The 14,211-nt window shown below is 48.4% G+C and overlaps 1 protein-coding gene across 4 annotated transcripts in view; it reads left to right on the top strand.

The window, feature by feature from the left end:
- CDC42BPB (CDC42 binding protein kinase beta) overlaps positions 1-14,211 on the top strand; it is a 118,574-nt gene that overhangs the window by 76,608 nt on the left and 27,755 nt on the right. For all 4 annotated transcript variants that reach the window (XM_039462792.2, XM_039462790.2, XM_039462791.2 and 1 more), the window contains exons 12-20: positions 568-701; positions 2,570-2,812; positions 5,660-5,770; positions 7,184-7,428; positions 7,543-7,648; positions 8,413-8,537; positions 9,128-9,233; positions 11,129-11,277; positions 12,611-12,705. In XM_039462792.2, coding sequence (XP_039318726.1) covers positions 568-701; positions 2,570-2,812; positions 5,660-5,770; positions 7,184-7,428; positions 7,543-7,648; positions 8,413-8,537; positions 9,128-9,233; positions 11,129-11,277; positions 12,611-12,705 — 1,314 coding nt within the window. The remainder of the gene's footprint in view (positions 1-567; positions 702-2,569; positions 2,813-5,659; positions 5,771-7,183; positions 7,429-7,542; positions 7,649-8,412; positions 8,538-9,127; positions 9,234-11,128; positions 11,278-12,610; positions 12,706-14,211) is intronic.

Here is a 14,211-nt window from a genome sequence, read left to right as displayed (position 1 = left end):
GCAGACGAGTGTGTGCCACCCAAGGGCTCCCAGTCCCCAGGGGAGATTGCTGTCAGGTCAGAGTAAAGTCAGCACAGCACAGGCATGCAGGTAGCTGTGCCCATGGCTCTGTGTGTGTGTGTGTGTGTGTGTGTGTGTGTGTGTGTCTGTCTGCCTGCCTACCTGCCTGTCTGTAGGAAGCCAGTTCGGCACAGGCATGCAGGTAGCTGTGCCCATGACACTGTGTGTGTGGGTGTGTCTTGTCTGTCTGTCTCTCTGTCTGTCTGTCTAGCACAGGTGTGCAGGTGACTGTGTGTGTGTGTGTGTGTGTGTCTCTCTCTCTCTCTCTCTCTCTCTCTCTCTCTGGAGTCTGTTCAGCACAGGCATGCAGGTAGCTATGCCCATGACACTGTGTGTGTGTGTGTGTGTGTGTGTGTGTGTATGTGTGTGTGTGTGTATAAGTAAATAATCCTCTGAATGAAAAAAAGTTGTGAATTATTAAATAAGTTCCTATCAGTAAATCAGCTAACGAAATTTGCATGTAGTCAATACACATAAAGGAACCAGTTTATTTCCTCTTTTGCCCAGATTCAAACAAGCTCGAGCGACAACTTGAAGACACGGTGGCTCTTCGCCAAGAGCGTGAAGACTCCACGCAGCGGCTGCGGGGGCTGGAGAAGCAGCACCGTGTGGTCCGGCAGGAGAAGGAGGAGCTGCACAAGGTGGGCACCCAGTTTGGGACGAGGAGGGCTTACGGGACTTAGCAGAGTTTAACAAGTTCAAGTTCATGCAGACGATGGGGGAGTTCTTGGGATTCCTGCCCATGAGCTGTCCCTGCCGCATGCAGGACACCAGGACCAAGCCTGACCCCAGGGCCCCTGCACACCTGTCTACCTGCTGCCCAGCCCTGCATCGGCTGGCAGAGCTCAGCTCTCAGTGGCAGGTGCCTTCCACCCCCTCGCCCACGGCAGACATTCACCTTGCCATCAACATCTCCAGTCTCCACTTCAGACCCGCAGAGAAAGCAACACCCACTGCACTCTGAAGCGAGGAAAGATGTCCAGAGGGCAGGTGGCCGTGGCGATGTGCACTGTGTCTGGCGCCAGGGCCCCCCCTTCTCTCCACCAGGCCTTTGCTCTTAGAAGGGATCCCTTAGTAAGCAGAGACCCTGTGTTAAAATCTGGGTGATTTCCCCCCATAATTCCTTTATAAATTTGAATTTTTTGTAAGATACAGGAAACTTTTATGCTCAAATGCCAGCATGTTGGTAACACAATTATATACATCTTTTCTAAAATACATCCATATATTATATGTTATCCTTAACCCTGTAGTCTGTGATGTGTTCTCTAACATGTGCCAGATTTCAAATTCACATTGTTTCTTAAGATAATCTGTGTTGTCATCCATCTGAGTGACTTCTTTAGAAGTGCAATGTGGTGTGGGGCCTGTGGCATCTCATTGCTTGACAGGGTCACAGTACCCCCCAGCAGGCCCAGAGAAGTCTGGGGAGGCCTCCCTCAGCGTGTGAGAGCCGACCTGCCAGCTTGCTCGGAGTCTTGTCACTTCCATCTCAGACCAGCAGGCGTGACAGTGACCGAACTTCCAGTTAGTTGACCAGATTGGCTGGAGGGAGGTCAGAGTCATCATCTTGGCGAGTCCTAATAACTGGGTCGGCAGTGTGGCGCATCCTAAGACTGGGTGGTCAGTACAACTGGCCTCATGGTAATTCCCGCTTGTGGCTCTCCACTCAGAGTGACAGCCAGCATCCACACATCAGTCTCTAGTGAAGAGCAGGCTGTCCAGTGATTGTTTTTATACAGTTCTTCACTTTGACTTAACTTTTTTTTTTTTTTTTGATTTTTTTTTGATTTAACTTTCAGCACTTTGTGTGTATGTGTTCTTTTCCAATTTTGCTTGTGTTTAACTAACTAGATTGAGTGTCCAAATGCTTCATTCAGCTTTGCAGCTCTGTAGGTGACGTTGGGCAGAGGCTGGCATTACAGATCCAGGCATCCTCCTGTAAGCAGGCTGCCCACATGGTTGTGGGTTTTTTTTTTCCCCAGACGGAGTTTTGCTCTTCTTGCCCAGGCTGGAGTGCGATGGCATGATCTCTGCTCACTGCAGCCTCTGCCTCCTGGTTCAAGCAATTCTCCTGCCTCAGTCTCACGAGTAGTTGAGATTACAGGCGCCTGCTACCATTACCAGCTAATTTTTTGTATTTTTAGTAGAGACAGTGTTTCACCATATTGGCCAGGCTGGTCTCTAACTCCTGACCTCAGGTGATCTGCCCACCTCGGCCTCTCAAAGTTCTTCCTGGGATTACAGGTGTGAGCCATCGTGCCCAGCCTGTGGGGTCTTTCTTGGTGTGGAGTTGGTACTCAGCAGCTGAGCCCAGGTGGCCTTCCCACTGCCTGTGTGGCTGGAGTGAGACAGAGCACAGATCTTTTTCCAGCCAGGGGATTTCTCAGATCTGTGGCTCTAATCTGTAACCAGCATTGGCTATCGATTTTAACTCTTCATTCTAATGGAAGACTGAACCTCCAGCCTTCTAAGCCAACGTAAAACATCTATGATTGTTTTTGTTCAGCAACTTGTTGAAGCCTCAGAGCGGTTGAAATCCCAGGCCAAAGAACTCAGAGATGCCCATCAGCAGCGAAAGCTGGCCCTGCAGGAATTCTCGGAGCTAAATGAGCGCATGGCTGAGCTCCGCTCCCAGAAGCAGAAGGTGTCGCGGCAGCTGCGGGACAAGGAGGAGGAGATGGAGGTGGCCATGCAGAAGGTGGACGCGATGCGGCAGGAGATGCGGAGGTCCGAGAAGCTCAGGAAAGAGGTAGTGTTTGGATGGTTCAGGGTGGCACTGACTGGACTTGGTGTGACTTTAATAAAATGTCTTTGAAGTCTTGGGCTATCTGATGACAATTACTGTAAAAGGGGTCAGAAATTTTCTGTGGAGCCCAGTAAGTTGATCAACTAAGCATTTATTTTATTTTTTGTTTTTGTTTTTGTTTGACATGGAGTTTTGCTCTTGTTGTCTAGGCTGGAGTGCAGTGGCATGATCTCTGCTCACTGCAACCTCCACCTCCCAGGTTCAAGCAATTCTCCTGCCTCAGCCTCCTGAGTAGCTGGGACTACAGGCACACGCCACCATGCCCAGCTAATTTTTTTTTTTTTTTTTTTTTTTTTTTTTTTTTTTAGTAGAGATGGGATTTCACTATGTTAACCAGAATGGTCTTCATCTCCTGACGTCGTGATCCACCTGCCAGAGTGCTGGGATTATAGGCGTGAGCCACTGCACGCAGCCTTTTATTTATTATTTTTGGAGACAGAATCTTGCTCTGTCGCCCAGGCTGGAGTACAGTGGCACAATCTCTGCTCACTGCAATCTCTGCCTCCTGGGTTCCAGTGATTCTCCTGCCTCAGCCTCCCGAGTAGCTGGGATTCCAGGCATGTGCTACCACACACAGGTAATTTTTGTATTTTTCGTAGAGACGGGGTTTCACCATGTCGGCCAGGCTGGTCTCAAACTGCTGACTTAAGTGATCAGCCCGCCTCTGCCTTCCGAAGGGCTGGGATTACAGGCATGAGCCACCATGCCTGGCCTTGATCAGCTGAGCATTTATTTTGTTATTCTCATCTCTCAATATCTATTGGTGAAATTACAGTAAGGCTCTTGCAGTGCTGCTTTTTTAAATTCCCTTCTAAGTAAACAGGGTGTTTATGCTGTACTGTGATGTGGCCTGGCTTATGTGAGTAAGACACCTGCAGTCCTCACAGGGAAGGTGACAGTAGAAAGGTAAATCCCAAGCCAAGCGCAGGGCTCAACGCCTGGAATCCCAGCACTGTAGGAGGCGCCGAGATGGCTGGATCGTTGAGCTCAGGAGTTTGAGACCAGCCTAAGCAACATGGCAAAACCCCATCTCTACCCAAAAAAAAAAAAAAAATATTAGCTGGATGTGGTGGCGGGCGCCTGTAATCCCAGCTACTCAGAAGGCTGAGGTGGGAGAATTACTTGAGCCCAGGAGGTGGAGGCTACAGTGAGCCGAGTTTATACCACTGCATTCCAGCCTGGGCGACAGAGTGAGACCCCCTCTCAAAAAATGTATCTAAGGCCGGACACGGTGGCTCAAGCCTGTAATCCCAGCACTTTGGGAGGCCGAGGCGGGTGGATCACGAGGTCAAGAGATCGAGACCGTCCTGGTCAACATGGTGAAACCCCATCTCTACTAAAAAAAATAAAAAATTAGCTGGGCATGGTTGTGCATGCCTGTAATCCCAGCTACTGAGGAGGCTGAGGCAGGAGAATTGCCTGAACCCAGGAGGCGGAGGTTGCAGTGAGCCGAGATCGTGCCATTGCACTCCAGCCTGGGTAACAAGAGCCAAACTCCGTCTCAAAAAAAAAAAAAAAAAATGTATCTATATGAAAGGCAGATCACAGCGGAGCACACTTTGGGCACTTGCTTAGGTGAGCACTTCTGAAGTATCTTGACCTTGGCACTCCTTGACAGTCTTGGAATGATTACAACCTCAAAGAGCGTTCTTACGTAGGCTGCAGCTCTGAACATGCACCATAGCAGAAATTAAAACAGAGAATTTTGTTAATACAATGAAAATCCATTTCATGTTAACATAAGTAACGTGTTTAATGAAAAGTAACTATTTCTTTAAAAATTGGGCAAGAAGAATGGCATTTTTTACATTTTATGTGCTTTTCCTTACTGTCTGGCTGAGTAGAAGGCACCTGAGTTCTCATGGCAGTGTCTTCAATCTAGTTTTGCTGTGCTGTTCTGGATAAAGTACATGAAGAAATCCTGGCTCCCACAGATAGCTAATAGGAAAAGAAGGGCCTTATACACCCCTGACAACGTCTCAGGACCCCAGGGGTTTTCAGCCCCACTTTGAGAACTGCTGCCCTAGGTATTCTGGTTGTTCCGCTGTTAATAGATGGCATATTTTAACCAATGCTTAGTTTAGAGCTCTATTAAAATTTCCTTGGTAAGTCCCATGAATGAGAAGGCCTGGCAGCACATGTTGCTGTCCTTTCAAGTTCAGGGCTCTTTGTTGTTTAGCCACAGAGTACCTGTTTGTCGTCTCCTTAGACAGTCTGTTTTGCAACCCAAATATATTTGTAGCTGTGCCTGGGATTTGCCCTCCAGTGAGGGGCACAGGCAGAGGGGAGGCAGGCGTGGCTCAGGAGCGCGTTGTCGAAGCTGGTGCAGGCACGCAGGGTCTGGGCACAGGCAGAGGGGAGGCGGACGTAGCTCAGGAGCGCCTTGTCGAAGCTGGTGCAGGCACGCGGACTCGCTGTTCTGCTCACTCTTCTTGTGCGTGTTTGAAGTGACCCATTTAATAAATGAATCCATGTTCTACAGATACCAGAAGTACTTGCTGTCACAAATCAGTGAAATTTAAATTTCAAGAAACATATCCTTTCTTGAAATTTAATCTCAAAGTATCAATTTAAGCTATAATTGAACGTTGTTTTATTACTAACCAACCATCCCAGTTGAACCCTGAAGTGTATTTCTCAAACTATAATTTGTGATAAGATGTGATGAAGGGCGAACACTTGGAAAGCTCTTTTGAGGTCTTGTTCTCGTAGCGGTCCTGTGGGTGAAGCACTGACTTGATGAGGTGGAGCCCACTTTGTGTTAATAGAAAGCGGATCTTCCTTTTGTAGTTGGAAGCTCAGCTTGATGATGCTGTTGCCGAGGCCTCCAAGGAACGCAAGCTTCGTGAGCACAGTGAGAACTTCTCCAAGCAAATGGAAAGCGAGCTGGAGGCCCTCAAGGTAGTGCTGGGCAGGGGTCTCCGCCCTCAACTGAGAGGGACGCTCATCTTTGCTGACGTCATCATGTGGAAGTCACCTTGTGTGATGTGTGGTCCGAGCTGCATGCCACCCAAGGCTGCTCAGATAAGATCTGCATGCGGAGAGGGGGGCGTGGCCCTGCCTTCCCAACTGCTTTTATTTTTAAAGGCCAAGTGTATTTTTTTACTTTGTTATATGAAAGTTTCAGGCAGATCACAGTAAGTCCTAGAAAACTGATATCTAATCGGTGCATTTCCTGCTCCAGCCCAGTCAATTCATAGCCTCCTTCACGTCGTGGTATTCTAAATTCCATGCAGTTGAATTTTGGAAAAGCTTCTTACAGCCCGTGACCTGCTGCTGACTGAGGAAGAGACAGGCTAGCCATCAGTCAGGACCCAATGGTGGGGCTGGAGGGCGGCAGGGAGGCCGTGGAGGGCAGGAGGCGGAGGGCCACAGAGGCTGAGTGGGCAGGGGACGAGGGGGTCTCCTTGGCAGCATAGCGTGGCTTGGGTCTCCTCATGTGTGAGGTGCATGTGATGGGTCTGTCCTCTCCCTTTGCCTCGGTGGTCTGCAGCTCATCCTCTGGCCTATGGGCCTGAGGTGCTATTCCTCTTTGGCAGCGTGGCTTTGCTGGATCTCGAATGTGGTGCCTGAGGCACTCCACCCCTTTCTGAGCCCTCGAGTCTCCTCTCCTGTGGCATAGCAGGCAGAGTGAGCTTGGCAGACCCAAGCTGGAACACATTCCTGCGGCCAGGGCATCCATGGCTCCATAGCTGTCCAGCAGCCGCCTTCCCGTCTGCTGCAGTCCCGCAGTGCCTCTCCCCCCACTACCTGCCCCACCACTCCAGACACACTGGCCTCTCTGCATGCTCCGAGCACAGCCAGCATGTCCCACCTCACTCCAGCCTGTGCCCTTGTTCTTTGCCCCTAGCCTGACACCTCACTCAACAGGCCACTGCTTCACAGATGCTGCCCTGGCCATTCGGGCACCCCCTCTGCTCCCTATCCCGGCCGGGGTGTGCAGCTTCTCCGCCCCTTTACTGGTTTGTTGTCCCTACCAACCCCTTGAGAGCAGAGACCTCAGTGTCACCCCGGTCACAAGAAGGGGACCAAGCCCAGAGTCAGCCCTCAGAAGGATGCTGCAGGCATGATGAACAGAGTATGGGGCAGGGCTTCGGGGGTCCCAGGCAGACCCGGGCACATCCCTCTGCGAGGCTGTCTCCTGCTATGACCCCCTAGAATCTGGATCACGTTAACTAGGTTGTCTCCGCCATCCGTGTAGTCTAGGCACACAGAAGGTCCTTGGGAAGGTGACTGTACTTGCTGGGAATGACCTGACAGTGTGGCCCTGGAGAACACAGAGATTCATCAGCTTATTTTAACCTTTATCTTCAGATGAAGCAAGGCGGCCGGGGACCAGGTGCCACTTCGGAGCACCAGCAAGAGATTTCCAAAATAAAATCCGAGCTGGAGAAGAAAGTTTTATTTTATGAAGAGGAATTGGTCAGACGTGAGGCCTCCCATGTGCTAGAAGTGAAAACTGTGAAGAAGGAGGTGCATGATTCCGAAAGCCACCAGCTGGCCCTGCAGAAGGAAATCTTGATGCTGAAAGATAAGTTGGAAAAGTCAAAACGAGAACGGTAGGTTTTCGTGAGCTCCTCAGTGCAGAAAATGAAAGCTGATGCCCACACCGTAGAGGTGAATATTAGTGAAGTTAATGAGCTTTTAAAACTGCTTCTCGCTCACCTTGGCAGGCATAACGAGATGGAGGAGGCGGTAGGCACCATAAAAGATAAGTACGAGCGAGAACGAGCGATGCTGTTTGATGAGAACAAGAAGGTCACCGCAGAAAACGAGAAGGTAACCCACAGTACCTAAGTTAGCACTTCATATGGAAGTTGTAGTTTAAAAAAAAACTTTTATTATTAATTTATGTGGGTACATAGTAGGTATACATGTCTATGGGGGAATATAATGTCTTCATTCCTGAGCCTTGGAAGTTTGGTGTCTTTTTACAGTGCAGTCATGTGCCATATAACAACACGTCTGTCAGTGACAGACCGTGTATACCACAGCGGTCCCATGCAATCATCATACTGTACTTTGCCGCTACCTCTTGTATTTAGATACAGAGATACTTAGCGTTGTGTGACAGCCACCGGCAGCGTCCCACACAGCAACATGGCATGCAGGCTTGCAGCCAGGAGGTGACGGGCTGCACCATAGGCCTGGTGTGCGGCGGCCACACCATCTAGGCTGGCCTGAGCACATTCACGCTGCATGCACAAGGACACATTTTTGAGGCCATTTCTTGCTGTTTCACTGCACGTGACTTCTAATTTTTGAATGATGTAATATGTTTGGTCTTTTAAGTAGGATGTTTATATTTAGCAAAAGGTGCCAATTATCTGAAGTCACTAGCTCCATCGGTTTACGTTTAGATTTGAATTGAAACATGACTAAAGTGAGATACCATGAAAAAATCCGTATCATGAACTTAGTTTGGAAAAATCTCATGACGATTAAAGCAAACTTTCAAAGTCTTCAAAAGAACCTGTGTTAAAGCCAGCACACTTTAAGGATGCCCAGTTAACAAGTTCGGTGGTGAAATTGTTCTGTTTCAGCTCTGTTCCTTTGTGGATAAACTCACAGCTCAAAATAGACAGCTGGAGGATGAGCTGCAGGATCTGGCAGCCAAGAAGGAGTCGGTGGCCCACTGGGAAGCTCAGATTGCGGAAATCATTCAGTGGTACGTGCGCGGCCCCGTTCCCTGCTCAGCCCACAAGGCCGCCCTGCCTCTGCTGCCTGAGCCTGTGCTTCATGCCAGGTCGTGCCCGTCAGCCTGGGGTGCAGGTCTCACTTCTGTCCCCCAGAACTTTGCATGTCTGGGGCAGTGGTTCTGCTGGACTAGAGGTAGAAACACGTCCCCACCAACCCACTGAAGGACTTGGGGCAAGCCGTTCACACCCCTCGTTCTCAGAGATATGGGAAGCAGAGCCCTCCCGAAGCGGCTACAGTAGCACCAGGGAGACTGGGGGCAAGCTGGGAACTGGCCCTCCGCTCCTAAGGGGTGAAGCTGTAATTTTAAAAAAAAGTTTTTTATTTTTAATTTTTGTGGGGGTCTTGGAAGTTGGGTGTCTTTTTAAACTGTAGTCGTGTGCCATGTAATGATGCTTCCATCAATGAGAGACCATGTATGCAGCAGGGGTACACAGGGGGCACTTTGGCCCACACGACACTGTGTCACTGTGTCCTGAGGAAGGGGGCACGTCCCCTTCTTGTTTGGTGTCTCGCTGATGGCTGTGCTTCATGAGACAGAACATCTGTTTCCTCCTCCAGGGTCAGTGACGAGAAAGATGCCCGGGGTTACCTTCAAGCTCTTGCTTCCAAGATGACCGAAGAGCTCGAGGCTTTGAGGAGTTCTAGTCTGGGGTCAAGAACACTGGTAGGTTTTGTGCGATGCCTGCAGTTCACTTCCCGAATAATCCATTAATGGTTTTATTTTAAGGATGAATGTGACATTTAGGTACTGTTTAGGGAATTACAGGATGCAAGAGACCTCTGTGCAACCAGTTTCCCAATTTAAGGAGCACCAGCGTTTGCCAGCTGTCAGATCATCCGAGCTTCTTCTCTTGGTAGTATCTGAGTGCTGAGCTCTGTGGTGTTTTCTCAAATTAAGACTGGATTCTGCCCTCAGAGAGCAGCTTTGATTTATTAATTTTATTGGTTCATTTTGTGATCTGTGTTTTTTTTTAATTGCATTTTAGGTTTTGGGGTACATGTGAAATCTGTGTTTTGTTTTTTTTTTTCCCTCAAGACAGAGTCTCACTCTGTCACCTAGGCTAGAGTGCAGGGGCTTGATCTCGGCTCACTGCAACCTCTGCCTCCTGGGTTCAAGTGATACCCCTGCCTTGGCCTCCCTAGTTGCTGGGATCACAGGCATGCACCATCATGCCCAGCTAATTTTTATATTTTAGTAGAGACAGAGTTTTGCTGTGTTGGCCAGGCTGGTCTCAAAACTCCTGACCTCAGGTGATTTGTGTGCCTCAGCCTCCCAAAGTACCTGGATTACAGGTGTGAGCCACCATGCCCAGCCTTCCTCTGTCTCTTTTCTTCTCTTTACTGTTATAGATGAAAAACGAAAAATTCTCAGTTGTGTTCAATGAAAGGTTTGTTTGTTTAATTAAAAAAATCAACATCGCGTCTCTAGACTTCTTTCATACCTCTTGAAAGTTGATGTCCTACACGGGGCAACTTAGTAAGAAAACAGAGGGATGGCATCAGTGGACTGGCTTATTCACTGTTGCTTCATCCTGTCGTTTTAGTCTTCTTGTTTTTTAATCACTGGAATACGAAATGACATAATTCTCAGGATTGTGAAATAGCAAAATGTTTCAAGTTACGAGGAAGATAACCAAATCCTGTAATGTACCTTAGGTTTGTAAAAGGGTCCAGGGCCCAGTGGACCCATGTAGAAATTGCACTATAGAGGCCGGGCACAGTGGCTCACGCCTGTAATCCCAGCACTTTGGGGGCCAAGGCAGGCAGATCACAACGTCAGAAGTTCAGGGTTAGCTGGGCCAATATGGTGAAATCATGTCTCTACTAAAAATACAATTCGCCAGGCATGGCGGCGCACACCTGTAATCCCAGCTACTCGGGAGGCTGAGGTAGGAGAGTTGCTGGAACACGGGAGGCGGAGGTTGCAGTGAGCTGAGATCACGCCATTGTATTCCAGCCTGGACAACAAGAGAGAAACTCTGTCTCAAAAAAAAAAAAGAAAAAGAAATTGCACTACAAAATCAGTTTTATTCTCCTAAAAAATAAATGTTATTTTCTCAAAGATTTCTAAGGAAGAGTAAAAGTCATAAAATACCAAAATCAAAACTGGTTCTGAGGCACTTCGACAATTTAAATTTAATAGCTAAATCAAACAATAATGGCTTCAGATTAGACAAACATCACTTATTTATTAACATTAATTTAATGCATAGATAACTGCAAATGCATTTTTTTTTTTTGAGATGGAGTTTCACTCTTGTTACCCAGGCTGGAGTGCAATGGCGTGATCTTGGCTCACCGCAACCTCTGCCTCCTGCGTTCAGGCAATTCTCCTGCCTCAGCCTCCTGAGTAGCTGGGATTACAGGCATGCGCCACCATGCCCAGCTAATTTTTTGTATTTTTAGTAGAGACGGGGTTTCACCATGTTGACCAGGCTGGTCTCGATCTCTTGACCGTGTGATCCACCCGCCTCGGCCTCCCAAAGTGCTGGGATTACAGGCGTGAGCCACCGCGCCCGGCCCGCAAATGCATTTTTAATACCGTAACCATGTCTTCAGGATCCGCTGTGGAAGGTGCGCCGCAGCCAGAAGCTAGACATGTCCGCGAGGCTGGAGCTGCAGTCGGCCCTGGAGGCGGAGATCCGGGCCAAGCAGCTTGTCCAGGAGGAGCTGAGGAAGGTCAAGGATGCCAACCTCACCTTGGAAAGGTACTTGGTGCTGGGGTCTGACTCCGAGTAAGCGTGGGGCCTGTGTCCAGCCTAGGCTCTCGGGCTCTGGAAAATCAGGGCTGCGGTGCTTGCTGGTGCCTTGGGAGGCAGCAAGTCGGGTTCCCCTGCAGGAGCCTGAAGAGGGGGCCGTTCTGCTCTGAGGGGGCGGCTACACGGGTGCAGAGCCTTGCCTGCCGCAGGGGTGCATGGTGCAGTGCAGGCAGTGTTTTCACAGTAGTGGGTGCGTGTGCCACCGCACTGGGTAGTGAGACTCATACACTGTCTGACAGGAGCCTCTCTCACTACTTGGTCACCTCAGTGCCTCTCCATTCACTAACTCAGACTTGTTCCTTTTAAGCTAACGTGAATATTTTAAAACAGAGGTTGAAGATGACATTCTCACTTGAAATTTTTTCCTAACTCCAAGCAGTAATGAGAGTGCCATTTGCACACAACAGTAAATGCAGTCAGTATCTGAGAGTCTACTCTTGTAGGTCCTGTTTTACATGTTCAGGTTACGATAACGAACATCAGTTTCATGAAAACCAGGCCAGCTCTGCTGTGCCAGGAAGCGGGTGAGGACCCGGGAGGGACAGTGTCCCTAACGGAGTCACCAAGTCCCAAATCCTATCAGTTTGGGGCTAACAAAATTAATAGTAATAGGTATCAGTTAGCTGGATTTTGTTCGTACCAGGAACTGCTGTAAGACTGTTCTGTTAAATCCTGTGACCCTCCCACAGCCCAGAAGGCACTCTTGTTACCGCATTCACACGCAACGAGACCCAGGTGAGGTGCATGGAGGCAAGGTGATTTGCCCACTGTCACCCCACTGATGAGTGGAATGGCCTCCACAAACTGCATCCCTCCTGGCCAGGTGTTCCCCATGGCAGCCTGACTTTCTCTGGCCCTCCACAGTCGCTGGGTTGCAAGGCTGCCTGCACAGTGGTGCTGGTGCTGTGTTGGTACAGCCACCGTCTTGCCAGTTATGGGAAAGACATTGACGGGGCCGATGGCTGAGGAGCCTGGGCCCTGTGTCCTTGGAGAACAGAGGACTCACCTGGAAAGGAGATAAGGAAGGTCAGAACTCCATTAGGCCTTCATGAGGCATGCCTTCCTAAGCCATGACTTTTTAAATCCCTGTTTGAATGTTTATATTTGAAATATTCATACTGTCCGTAGTGTTTGCGATAGAAAGGCCCAGCGTGAGCTGCTGTGTTCTGGAAAGTCCCAGGGCTGGGGAGAAACCCCGGCCCCCTCGTCCTGACCTGCCCCAGATCAGCTCATAGATGGCCTCTTCTCAGTGCACTTAAAGCCGTTCATTTTTTAATTTTAGTAAACTAAAGGATTCCGAAGCCAAAAACAGAGAATTATTAGAAGAAATGGAAATTTTGAAGAAAAAGATGGAAGAAAAATTCAGAGCAGATACTGGTAAATTAATGTCATGTGATTCTGCATTATTTGAATATAAGTGTTTTTCAAATGAATGGTTTTATTTCTTTTTGATTCAATCGTTATTTTAGTTACATAAAACACAGAATTCCAAAAATCAACATTTTCAAACAGCATCTTCAAAAGGTATTTTCCCCAAAGGTAGCCATTGTTTTTGGTTTATCCTTCCTTGTTTTTTGTTTTTTGGTTTTTTTGAGACAGAAACTCGCTCTGTCACCCAGGCTGGAGCACAGTAGCGCAATCTTGGCTCACTGCAACCACTGCATCCCAGGTTCAAGCCATTCTCCTGCCTTAGCCTTCTAAGTAGCTGGGATTACAGGTGCCTGCCACCACCATGCCTGGCTAATTTTCTAGAGATGGAGTTTTGCCATGTTGGCCAGACTGGTCTGCAACTCCTGATCTCAGCGATCCACCCGCCTTGACCTCCCAAAGTGCTGGGATTACAGGTGTGAGCCACCATGCCTGGCCTATCCTCCTTTTATCTTGAAAGCATATGGCAAATACACATCTAAGTACACATCTGTGTCCCCTGATGACACAAAAGGCATCATTCTGTGCTGGGGAGGCCAACCCAGCCCTCTTTTGAAGCTGTACTGTGCACTGCCTTGGGCTGGCCGGCCACTGGGATGGGTTATTCCCTGGCATTTGCTGCCATAGAAGGTGCTGCCAGGAGTGATTGCATGGATGGAACATTTCCATTTTTGTCAGTGTATTTCGGAATAGAGTTCTAGAAGTGGGATTGCCAGGGCAGAGGGCAAACATGCCTGTACACTTGTGCTCAGCACTGACGGACGGGCCTCCAGAGGCTGTGCACTGATGCTCCTCCCACCAGCATGAGGGATTTCTGCCCCACAGCCGACCCACACAGGATGAGTTCAGACTTGGAATTTTTGCCTCTCGGAACAGGTGAGAAATGGCATCTCCGGATAGGTTTAACTTGCATATTTCTCATAGGGAAGGTGGCGCATCTTCTTATATGTTTGAGGGACTTTTGTACTTTGTGAATTATATATCTTTATTGTTTGCCCATTTAAAAAAATTCTGGTTGTTAGTCTTGCTAATTGCTAAAGCCTTTTGTATTTTGGGGGTTAGTGCCTTTTGTTTGTAAGCTGCAAATATCCTAGTTTCTCTTTGCCTTTGCTTATTCTTTTATTTATTTTTTTGCCAAATAAAAGTGGTTTTGCCACGTCTACTAAAAATACGAAAATTAGCTGAACTTAATGGTGCATGCCTGTAGTCTCAGCTACTTGGGAAGCTAAGGCAGGAGAATTGCTTGAATCTTGGAGGTGGAGGTTGCAGTGAGCCGAGATCTCACCACTATACTCCAGCCTGGGTGACAGAGCCAGATTCCAAGATTCCATCTCAAAAAAAAAAAAAAATTTTTTTTTTTTTTTTTCTAATTTTTTTGTATGTCGAGTTCTCAGTCTTTCTCCTTTTTTGAGTCATAAATAGGAGAAAATACACCTGGCTGCCAGTTGTTGGAAG

The sequence above is a fragment of the Saimiri boliviensis genome, chromosome 2, assembly GCF_048565385.1.
Source record: "Saimiri boliviensis isolate mSaiBol1 chromosome 2, mSaiBol1.pri, whole genome shotgun sequence".
In the NCBI taxonomy this organism is placed as follows: domain Eukaryota; kingdom Metazoa; phylum Chordata; class Mammalia; order Primates; family Cebidae; genus Saimiri; species Saimiri boliviensis.
This window is presented reverse-complemented; position numbering and strand designations above follow the sequence as displayed.